This window comes from Panthera uncia, chromosome C2 (assembly GCF_023721935.1).
Source record: "Panthera uncia isolate 11264 chromosome C2, Puncia_PCG_1.0, whole genome shotgun sequence".
NCBI lineage: Eukaryota > Metazoa > Chordata > Mammalia > Carnivora > Felidae > Panthera > Panthera uncia.
In genome coordinates this window covers 127236067-127248326 of record NC_064810.1, presented here as the reverse complement: position 1 = coordinate 127248326, position 12260 = coordinate 127236067, and the positions used below count along the sequence as shown (strand labels likewise).

General features: G+C 37.0%; 1 protein-coding gene across 2 annotated transcripts in view; it reads right to left on the bottom strand.

The window, feature by feature from the left end:
• ACAD11 (acyl-CoA dehydrogenase family member 11) overlaps positions 1 to 12260 on the bottom strand; it is a 92562-nt gene that overhangs the window by 59692 nt on the left and 20610 nt on the right. For both annotated transcript variants that reach the window (XM_049629815.1, XM_049629816.1), the window contains exons 6-9: positions 4724 to 4865; positions 4238 to 4359; positions 2198 to 2304; positions 841 to 967 (exon numbers count right to left, since the gene is read on the bottom strand). In XM_049629815.1, coding sequence (XP_049485772.1) covers positions 841 to 967; positions 2198 to 2304; positions 4238 to 4359; positions 4724 to 4865 — 498 coding nt within the window. The remainder of the gene's footprint in view (positions 1 to 840; positions 968 to 2197; positions 2305 to 4237; positions 4360 to 4723; positions 4866 to 12260) is intronic.

Sequence of the window (12260 nt, the reverse complement as noted above, 5' to 3'; positions counted from 1 at the left end):
TCTATTCACATCACAGATGAAAAGACTGAGGCACTGAGAATTAAAGTTATTTGCCCATGACCATCTAACTTGTAGAAGAAGAAATGGACTAGAATCAAACCATTATAATTTCTACACCAGTGTTCAACTCAAACACATACCTGGCCCCACCCGCCTTATGTATTATTCATAATAGCTTTTATCTTTTCTTCACAGCATTTATCTTCCTTATTTAATGTCTTTCTTTTGTGCTAAAGTGTAAGCTCTGTGGAAGCATTAGCTCTGTCTTGTTCTTTCTTTTTCTTTCAATAGTTCTCCAGATGCCTAACCCATTATTAGGGTACCTGATACTTACATGTTAACTAAATGGCTGAATGTACCATGTTACTTCTCTACCCTCAGTGAACTTATGGTTATTTACTTAACACCTTAAAATAGTAACTTATGGGGAGAGAGGCAGTATATCTGTGAATAGGTTGAAATGATATGCAAAATTTTCTGGTTATGTCCACCTTATTTACTCTGCAGTTTTCTTAATTCTCAAAGGAGTCTATAAAGAAAAAAAAAAGCCTTAGGCAAAGGCCCTAAAGTAATGCTTTACTCTAATATATTTAGGATCTCAACTTTACAACAGTTAATTCCCTTTGACTGAATTTTAATTCCAATCATTTATCTGTAGCATTCCCTTGACATATTTTAGAAACTTATCAGCTTCTGCAGTAGCTCAGTGCTAAGGGGAAGAGTGGAATGAGGTAAGGATAGGATAGGATACCATGGTACTCCTAGAAACAGAGATAACAGACGTCATTCATCAACAGTCCTTGAGCACAAATACATTCTATTTGTTTGGATGGTACTTACTTTTTCAGCTGGAAGGATGTGTTGTTTCATGAAATGCTTCATCCTAATAAGAACTTCCTGGCCTGTCTTACTCTGTACAAAAAACTGCTGGGAAGTATCAATCTGTGGTGGCGTAGTACCAAAAGTCCTTTATTAAAAAAAAGTAATAAAGGTGTCCAAAATCATTATTCTGTACTTCTGAATATAATGTGAAGACTTCCCCAACTCCCCCAAAATATACCTCAGGAGTAGCCATATTTCTAATTTCTTAAGTTTTTCATATTACGGAATGAATGCAGAATCCCTTTACTTTGAACATTAAACGCTAATGCTGAAAGCACTACTTGGTAAAACATAAGCCTGGCCTGACCTTAATCAGTGGTAGTTTTGAATCTTTATTAAAGCCACTTATCACAATCTCTAAAAAAAGCAAGTGAAGAAATTGAATAGATTTAGTAATTATTCTTAGTATATTCCTCACAAGTACAACTGTTGGCTGTCATTATAAACAAGAACTTTAAAGATCTTTATGAAGAGCAACACAGTCAGCTGTTATGTTGAGGAGAACACAAATATCCATCTATAAATGAATTGTAAGACATAACTGTCCTAATGTTATGCCACGGGAACTTACGGCTTGGACAGTATTTCCAGGGACACCATCATCCACGCACTCAGTAAGTGCTATAGATCACAGCACTTAGATGGGAGTGTGTGGTTGGCAAGTGAATTAGATGCCTTGAAAAGTGCTCCACTGATGGAGATATGGATTTCAGAGACACTTATGAAGTGACTGAATAAAGTTTCATGAAATATGATAGAAAAGAGCAATACTGCTAAAGTTAATAAATCATCTTTTATGTTACTTTATTTTATTTTTCAGAGACAGCGTGTGAGTGGGGGAGAGGGGCTGGGGAGAATCCTAAGCAGGCTTCACACACAGTGTAGAGCCCCACACGGAGCTCAATCCCACGACCCTGGGATCATGACCTGAACCAAAATCAAGAGTTGGATGCTCAAACAACTGAGCCACCCAGGCGTCCCTGTAATATGTAATTTTAAATAGGTATATGTAAGTAACTTATGTTACGTTCGTTGAAACAAAACATTTGAGAGTTTTATCTATGTCTTTAAAAGTTTATAGACTCAAGTTGGCAAAAAAAATTACTTTTAATCATGAATATGGATTATAATTTTTTTTTTATATTTGAAGTCTTTTGATTTTCAGGCATATAAGAGAGTTACCAAAAAACTACTGTGATTGGCAGCAGCAATCCTGGTGTAATCAATAAAAACAGTCCCTATCCCAAAGTTTACAACCTTCATATATCTAATAAAGGCTCTAATTTGAGGTATCCAAGGAATTCATTTTGCTTACCGTTTTGAGAGTTGTAATCCAGTTTCTGCCAGAGGTTGCACAATCTTGGCAAACAGAAAGCTATTCTCAGATGCATTATTTCCCTGAAGATATCTACGATATACTCCCTATAAATAAATTAACATAGAGCAATTAGGATTCATTGAAAACTGTTCTTCAGCTATCTAGTCTTTCCAGTTTCCCAGCTATGAGTCCCTAAACTCACAAGGTATCAAGATGTAAATCAGATCACCAATTCTACTTATTTACATGCAAGGATAATTACACCTTCTTAAATTAAAGAGTTATACATGCATAATTTGGTTGACACACTCTTATCCTAACAGAATTATAACTGGAAATCAAATCAAACTTGAAAATGAGTTCAGAAGCTAACAAAGATACCAAATTGGCAAATTATATCACCTCTAAAGATCACTATTTTCCCTTCATACTGGAAGAAAATCTACAGACACAAAAATAAAGTAAAAAACAAACAAACAAAACAACTATAAAACTAAAGAGAAGGCAATGACATGATCTCTACGAAAATTTTCCCTCATTTTTTTTTGACTCCTAAATTAGTTAACTGTCTCCTTGACCAGTGTTAGTTGAATTCTAATTAGTTTTTCTTTCTTCTCCATGTTCTTTTTTTTTAAAGTTCATTTATTTTTAGAGAGAGAGAGACAGAGCACACATGCAGGGGAGAGGCAGAGAGAGAGAGAGAGAGAGAGAGAGAGAGAGAGAGAGAGAATCCCAAGCAGGCTCTGCTGTCAATGCAGAGCTCAACATGGGGTTTGAACTCAGGAACCAGGAGATCATGACCTGAATCGAAACCAAGAGTGGGACGCTTAACCAACTGAGCCACCCAGGTGCCTCTCTTCTCCATGCTCTATGCTTTCAACATAGCACACTCTCCTCTCCCTTGCTTCTTCCACCCAAACACAATCAACTGAATCTCTTTAGTTTTATTTCTTCATGTAATTCTTTATGCAATAATATACCCTAACAGTTTTTCCATCATTTCCAATTTCATATTTATAGTTAGAATAGAATGTTTATGATCATCTCTAAGGTTACCACATATAATGTATGACATACATATTAATTTCAACATAACCCACGTCAAACTTTTGTTTGAAAAGAAAATCCATTTTAAATTCAAAGCCTATTCGTGGAAGCTGACAAATATAAAAAACATACCATAATCCCTATTTTGAGAAACCCATCCAATCAACGTGATTAACATGATTCTAAAACACAGGATGAAATGTAATACAACTATATCCTAGAAGACATTTCAGTTGTTCATGGATAGCATGGACTCTGGAGACAAGGGGAAAAAAACCTTAATTCTTTTCCCATTCTTTTTTGTTTCTGAAATCTCTTATTTACTTATTCCACCAAGCCCTAGCCCTTTGCCACTGATAAAGCATCTCAGTTTCTTAAATAAACTCCCGAGATTCAAAGCACATGGAAACTAAATCAGTATAAAGACAAATACGTTTCAGATGAAGCCATAATATAAAAAACTAAATGTATGCTCAATTTCCTCTCAAAATTAATCACATAAATATGACCTTGTTAGAAAATGGAAAATTTTACTCATCTATTCTCTCAAAAACATATATTAAGAGGCAACTATATTCTAGGTACTATGCGAGGCTTTGGGACATGCAAAAATTATTTCTTTCTTTATCATGGCCCTTGTTAATAAATGGTTTTATATTTGAAGCAAACATCATTAAAAGATTTTAGCTCTTTCTTAAAATGGATATTCAGGTAATACCGAATCTTCACATGGCTTTCTCTTTTTCTCTTTATGTCTTTCTCCCCTCCCCTCCCCCAAAAGTGATAACACATTTTGCTACTCGGTTTTTTCCCTTGCCAAGTTCCTATTCTGTAAATTCTGGATTCATATTCAACCATATTTGGTATTTGTCATTATCGAAAGCAAAATGATCTAAGGACAAAGAATATAAAACTCCTGAAGACCAGAAAATATTGTGAACATTACATTAATAAATAAAAGTGAAACACAGGTTAAAAAGAGTGAATTACCTGTGCTATGCTAGCCATTTTAAAATATGCCAGGGCAATAAAGAAATTCCAGTTAGGAAGAATAGAATTAATTCCTCTGCAGCGGCAATATATTGAAATCATTTCTTCCATTGATGGTATCCCTATAAAAATAGCACATACTGTAAAATTTAATGAAAGATATCATGGTGATTATTTCAAACTGTAATAAAATTGCATATGCGTATAAAACTGAATATAATAACCATTAATCTGAATAACAAACATGTTCTGAATGTTGACTTCTAAAAAGAATGATGTATATAAAAAGGCTATATTTTATCATAAATTGCTAAAAGTGAAATGCTATGTTCAGAAAAATCAAGAACAAAATGATTTAGAAACATTTCAAGAAATTAATTAAAAGTTCTTAACTAAAATTGCTATATAATCTTACCTTTTAATTATGAAGAATAATAAATATAATTTTATATTAATAGCAATTTAGGCAACATGATGGTTTCATACCTATGTTTTCTTGAAAATAAGAACTTTGATTTAGCATTGGAACTGTCCTTGGCCAAAAGTAGAACATGGAGAGATGAGCTAAGTCTGACAAAGGATGACCAATGGTTGAAAGCTCCCAATCCAGTACAGCTATAACTCGAGACTGCAATTAAAAATGAAAAGGTTTTAACATATTTAATACAAAACTAAAACAAGGAAATAAATGAAATCCTGTTTTTCATCAAAAGCAAATCTGAGGCCATAGTTTGCAGTCTTTACCTACAATGGCACATTGCATTTATCAAATAACTCATTAGCCTTGATCATGTAGAGCCAAGTCCTCTGGCTCCATTATTGGCCCTCAGTTCTCCTACATTTTACTTTATATACCCTTACTATCTCTACTAATGAGTGGAGGCAAAAGCAGTTGAAATTGCTCAACTGAGAGTTAACTACAGTAAAGAAGAAACTGTAGTAATTACTGGGGTGTCTGAGTGGCTCAGTCAGTTAAGCGTCTGACTTGGGCTCAGGTCATCATCTCGCAGTTTGCGAGTTCGAGCCCCACGTCGGGCTCTGGACTGACAGCTCAGAGCCTGGAGCCTGATTCAGATTCTGTGTCTCTGCTCCTCACTCACTCACACTCTTTCAAAAATAAACAAACATCAAAAAATTTTTTCTTAAAGAAACTGTAATAATTACTTATAATTCAAGCATCTATGCCAAGTCATGTATAGTTAAAGAGTTTGCTCTGGTGAAAAATCTTTCTGCACAACAAACATTACACTCTTAGGGCAACAGTAATTTTTAAAATGAGTTATTTCATGTTGTAGATACAAAAATATAATTGTTTAAAAGATGTTATTTGTTTTATGTAGATAAAATTCACAATCATATGGCAGTATCATAAAATAGTCATGTAATCTGGAACCAATAAAACAGAAAACTTTCCTCATTCTACTTTGTAACACAGGCTATTTGGGGTGCTTGGGTGGCTCAGTCAGTTAAGTGTCTGACTCTTGGTTTCAGTTCAGATCATGATCTCACGATTTCATGAGTTCAAACTCCATGTCGGCTCTGTGCTGACAGTGTGGATCCTGCTTGTGATTCTGTCTCCTGCTCTCCGCCCCTACCCCACTTGTGTTGTCTCTGTCTCCCTCAAAATAAACAAACTTAAAAAAAAAAACATAGGCTATTCAACTGTAAATATAAGAGAAAAAGCAATTTGCAGAATATGTAGAATGTGTACAGTTTATCCTATTTTTGTTTAAATAAAAAGGTTATAAACCAATACCCAAAGTTGAAAGGATATACAACAAACTAATGGCAATGGCTGTGGTTATTTCAAGGTATGGAGGCAGGAGAAAGGAATGGGGGTATAGAGGGGGGAACCTCCACTGGAGGTTTCTGTACAGAGGAGTGACATGATAGGGTTCATATTTTAGGAGGGTCACTCTGGCTGCTATAGACTATAGAGGGGCCAGTGAGGAGGCTACACCAATCATCTAGACAAGATTATCCAAGCCAGATAAAACAGCAGGCTCAGCTAGGCAATGCAGGTTACTGGGTTCCATGCCTTTATATGACTTTGTATGTGCTTATACTCCCCCTGCCCCTCTGGCACACTCATATTGTAACTTTGTGGGAGGGCACAAATTTTGGAATAAGACAGACCTATATTCAAATCATACCTCCACCATTGAATGACTGTGTGACTCTGAACCATCTAGTTAACCTCTCTGAGCCTCAAATTTTCTCAGCCATAATATACCTCTTGCATAGAGTTAGTGGGCAGATTAAATGAGGGCAAGTAGCATGTGGTGTTTGTTTACCAGTTCCTAGCAAAGTAACTGTCACATAATAGGTGGCCAATATTCAATAAGTACAGAGGCTGGCATATAGTGGGCATTCAAAAATTTTCTATTATAACTAAAGGAAAAATTGATTACCCCCTCCTCCATGATTTGACTTAATAAGACCTTTTATTGTTGTGGTTATAGTGTATTGTAAATTACTATATGAGCTAGATTTGTTAAGAAAACAATAAAAAGGATTGGGTGCACTTTTCTCTATATTAATTTATTTGTTTCTATGCTCTTACCATCCAGGGAAAGGAGATGAGATACTTGCTTATGCTATAAATGTTTACCTTTTTTTCAATGAAGCCTGGGAATCTTCTCTGTAGTTAAATTTATCTAAAACATTTTTAGGTAATCACACAAAGCTATAAAACAATGGCTAGTAAGAAACGTTGATGGTTCATCAAACTTTATAAATTAGTGTAAAGCAGCAATAGTTTATGAGAACACCATCTACACCTGTTTGTGTACAGAGCTGTAACAAACTCAGTCTAAGTCCTAGTGGTTAAAATGAACATTTACTAGTTCATCCTCCTGCTAACGAACTTATTAATAAAATGACTTCTGACAGTTTTTCTGAAACCTCAGCACAAATTCCTTTTCATTTTGCTGATTATCCTCTACATTGAGTTTTATTTTTCCAAGTGTGCTTTCTGTACTACTGGATTTTATTAAAATGTGTGTGTGTGTGTGTGTGTGTGTGTGTGTGTATTACCTTTTCAAAACAAAAGAAACACATGCGATCCAACATTACACACAGGAGATGAAGAAGGCAGGGAAGAAGATGTTAATAGAATTTTAAATAAAAAGAAGAAACTAGAGGTAAGGTTATTTTGTTAGTGTGGACAGTTAAACATCGCTTCAAGTTTTCAATGGGCAAAATAAAGTGTGAAGCATGACCAGTCAAAATGTTTACAGCATATACAGATTAAAAATAAATCAGCTGCTTCAGAGTGACCACTTTTCTTGGCAATGAAGCTTAAGAAAAATCTGACCCATCAACCTGCATGAAACAGATATTTGTTGGGGCTCCTGGGTGGTATGGTCTGTTAAGTGACTGATTCTTGATTTTGGCTCAGGTCATGATCTCATGGTTTTTGAGTTCGAGCCCCGCACTGGACTCTATGCTGGCAGTGCAGAGCCAACTTGGAATTCTCTCTCTCTCTCTCTCTCTCTCTCTCTCTCTCTCTATCTCTGCCCCTCCCCAACTCACATGTGCACTGTCTCTCAAAATATATAAATAAACTTAAAAAAAAAGAAAGACTGTATAGAGTATATAGAGTGCTAAAATGTCTTCAACAATGTAAAGAGGACTTCAAGGGGCCTGTGATCCCCAGAAAGCAGCTTGTGCCAGAAAGTGACTACAAGGACAAAAATGAACTAAGCAGAAGGCAAGACAATAAACTGAGAGTGGGAATCTAAATGAGAAAAGCAACTTCATAGTTTGCAAAGAACAGAAAAGATCTGAAAAAAAAAAAAACGTGTATATAAGTCATAGATTTTATGAAAAGATGAGATTACAGCCTAGATGAAATTAAGCAACATACATATGTCCCAGATTCTGTTAACGTGATTCATGACTTTGTTCTCAAGCAAAAATAAAATGACCCAAGATTAGGGTTAGAGACTATTATAAAGTCAAGAGGTGAGAAGAATCTGGAAGATTAAAAAAATATAAGGTCAGGAAACTTTATAACTCTTATATTACTTGTATATATCCACAGTCAAAGAATTAATTTAATTGATAATAAAGAAAATACTTTTTGAAATAACTGATCCATGCCCACATGGCCCAGGCAGGATAAGAAGTCAAATAGAGTCATAAGGGGTTCATGGATTCTAAAGAGTGAGCAATCAAATTTGTAGCATCTTGGGGAGGTATAAAGAAATAAGAGGGGTGCCTGGGTGGCTCAGTCAGTTCAGTGTCTGACTCTGGATTTGGGCTCAGCTCACGATCCCAGGGTCATGTCAAGCATGAAGCCTGCTTAAGATTCTCTCTCTCCCTCTGTCCCTCTCCCCACTTGTGTGCTTTCTCTCTCTTTTAAAGAGAGAGAGAGAGAGAGGCAGAGGCACCTGGGTGGCTCAGTCGGTTAAGCATCCGACTTCAGCTCATGATCTCACAGTTTTGAGTTCGAGCCCCACGTTGGGCTCTGTGCTGACAGCTCAGAGCTTGGAGCCTGCAGATTCTGTGTTTCCCCCTCTCCTTTGCTTGTGCTCTGTCTCTCAAAAATAAATAAATGTTAAAAAAAAAATTAAAGATTAAAAAAGAGAGAGAAATAGAGGGTAAAGAGGGTGTGGTCAAAGACAAGGGGTTTCAATTTCTTTTTTACTTTTAATTTTTTTTTAATCTTTACTTTTGAGAGAGAGAGAGACAGAGACAGACAGACAGACAGACAGACAGACAGAGTGTGAGTCGGGGAGGGGCAGAGAGAGAGGGAGACACAGAATCCGAAGCAGGCTCCAGGCTCTGAGCTGTCAGCACAGAGCCTGATGCGGGGCTCAAACTTACAGACCACAAGATCATGACCTGAGCTGAAGTCAGACGCCCAACAGACTGCGCCACCCAGGCAACCCAAGGGGTTTCAATGAAGTTGACCAATTCCAATAGGGGGGAAAAGCAGTATGATGTAGAAAAAAATATACAACACTGCAAGTCTATAGGCCTGAGTTCAAAACCTGGCTTTACTACCACTGAGCACTTACTAAAGAGTATTTTTAAAATATCTGTAATGTAAAGGGGTTGAAAAAAACCCAAATGCCACATCTTTTCTAGCAATAAAATTAAATTTTATAACTATGCCTCTCCTCAACTACACTAACATTTAAGAGATAATGGAGAAAATTAAAAGGAAAAAGCCATTTAAGGGGCGCCTGGGTGGCTCAGTCAGTTAAGCGTCCGACTTCAGCTCAGGTCACGATCTCGCGGTCCGTGAGTTCGAGCCCCACGTCGGGCTCTGGGCTGATGGCTCAGAGCCTGGAGCCTGCTTCCGATTCTGTGTCTCCCTCTCTCTCTCTGCCCCTCCCCTGTTGATGCTCTGTCTCTCTCTGTCTCAAAAATAAGTAAAATGTTAAAAAAAAAAGCCATTTAAATACAAGTTTTGTTTGCATATCAAATCTTTTTTCTTCATAAATTAATATATAGAAGGCTTTAAGATAGAGGACTTCAGAAGAAGTTACCTGTTAATGTTATCTGAAATATATCTGACTACTAATTAATGAATACAGATGAAAAGGTTTATCTGTTTTTAGTTAAATATACTTGTTTTTCAAGTTGAAATGCACACTAAACTCCTTAAACATTTCTCTGCCAAATAGGTAAGATCTTGTTTAAAAAATTAACAAGGGGGCACCTGGGTGGCTCAGGTGGTTGAACATCTGACTCTTGATTTCAGCTCAGGTCATGATCCCAGGGTAGTGGGATTAAGCCCTGTGTTGGGCTCTGCATTGAGCATGGAGCCTGCTTAGGATACTCTCTACTCCCTCTGCATCTTTCCCCTGCTTGCACTCTTTCTCTCTCTCTAAAAAAAAAAAAAAAAAAAAAAAAAAAAAAAAAAAAAAAAAAAAAATTTAACAATATTTTTCAGGAAAACTGGATTTCTTCTAAACATTGCAGTAAGCATGTTGTACTACTGAAATACTCGCTCAATCATGCTTCAAATACTTTACATATAAGTAAATGGAAAATAGGGATTGCAAAACCGAGTAATAAGCTTTGGTTTTGCCATACCCTTTTTAGTAATCCTTTACTGGCTTACCACACACATTCCTGGAAGGTTTATCATTTAGATTTTTTTTTTCTTCTTTCTTATGTTTTCTGACGACAAAAATAAAACATGCTATTCTTCGGAAAAACACAAAATGATAAAACCTCAAACCTTACACATTACAGAAAAGTACAACTTATAAGTCTCCTATAATTTGATCCCCTACAACCACTGCTTAAGTTTTAGTACGTATTATGAAATACTTACTTTTACCTTACTAGTTTTATGAAGAATAGAGCTTGATAGGCAATTTTAGAAAAGTAAAATAGAGAAAGAGAGGAAAAAAATGGAAAAGAAAAAGAGAATTGAAACAAGTTGAGCACAGCTATGCCAGGTACTAGCTACTTGCTCCAAACTGACTATTTCATTTTAGCTTCCCAGCAACCCTGAAATTTTGGTATTTCTTTATCCAACTTAAAAGGCACACAATGTCAATTCCCTGGCTTTGAAATATACTACAGTTGTGTGAGATCCATTTGGGAAATTTGGATGACAGGTATATAAGACCCCTCTGTACTCATTTTACAACTTCTTGTGAGTCCATAATTATTTTAAAATAAAAAATTAAAATAAGTGAGTGGTTCAAATAGTAGCATAGGAAAACCTTGAACTCAACTCTTCCACAAACATCATATCTTCAGCTCCATATAGAACTGTCTCTGAAAAAGACCTGAAAACTAGCTGAACAGCTCCACCACAATAAAGGATAAAAAGGCTACATCAAGGGCACCTGGCTGGCTCAGTCAGTGAAGCATGCAACTCTTGATCTTGAGGTTGTGAGTTTGAGCCCCATGTTGGGTGTGGAGATAACTTAAAAATAAAATATTAAAAAAGGGGGGGTACATCAAGATGGGTAGGAGAAGTAGAGATGTAGTCTCACCAAAACCCCACACTCCAGTGTGGCAACCCACAAGCAGGAGGGATCCCACAAATATGGACTATATCCCTGAGGAGTGTGGGGTTCAAGCCCCATATGAGGTATTCCCATCCTTGGGAACTGCACCAGGGAGATGAGCCTCCAAAATGTCTGGCTTTGAAAACCAAAACACCAGAAGAACCAAAAGCCTCCAGTAAATGGAGACTCCACTCTTAAAGGGCTCATGCACAGACTTACCCATCTTGGATCCCAGCACAAAAGCAGCAGGTTGGAAAGAACTTAGATCATATATGAAAAGATTTACTGGCTAATCTTAAATCATCTGTGGGAGTGGCAGGGGTCTATTCGAACTCTCTCTGGGGATAAAGATGATGGCAGGTGCCATTTTTGCATTCTCTATCTTGCTAGTGCTGCTTGCCCTGGCCCTGTGCTACCAAATGGCTCTGCCTCACTGACCTCAGCAAATAGGCTACCCAGCTGGGTGCTCCCTTGAGGCCTCACCCCAGTAAATCCAATGGATGGTACTGTCCTGACCCATCCCTCCCTATGGCCCCACCAAAGCTGACAGGTGTATGCTGTCCACAGAAGGGATACCTCTTGAGTGCCTGGCTCTGGTGGCCAGGGGGTTTGCATTTCTGGGCCCCATGGTGGCTGAAATGATCAGAGAGACAGTCCTTGGCAGGCTACCACCCTCAGGGGACTGCACAGAGAGCAGACTGAAATACATTCTACTTTCCTGAGACCTCTCCTTTAAGACTGGGAGAGATAGCTGTTGTGCTTAATACATAGAAACAAAGACAGAGAATCAAGCAAAATGAGGTAAAGGGAATAGGTTCCAAACAAAACAACAAGATAAAACTCCAGAAAAAATCTTAATGAAATGGAGATAAATAATTTACCTGATAAAGAATTCAAAGTAATGGTCATAAAGATGCTTACCGATTTCAGAAGAGTAGATGAACACAGCAAGAGCTTCAACAAAGAAATTGAAAATATAAGGAAGTACCGAACAGAAATTAGAAAGCTGAAGAATGCAGCTACGGAACTGAAAGATACACAAG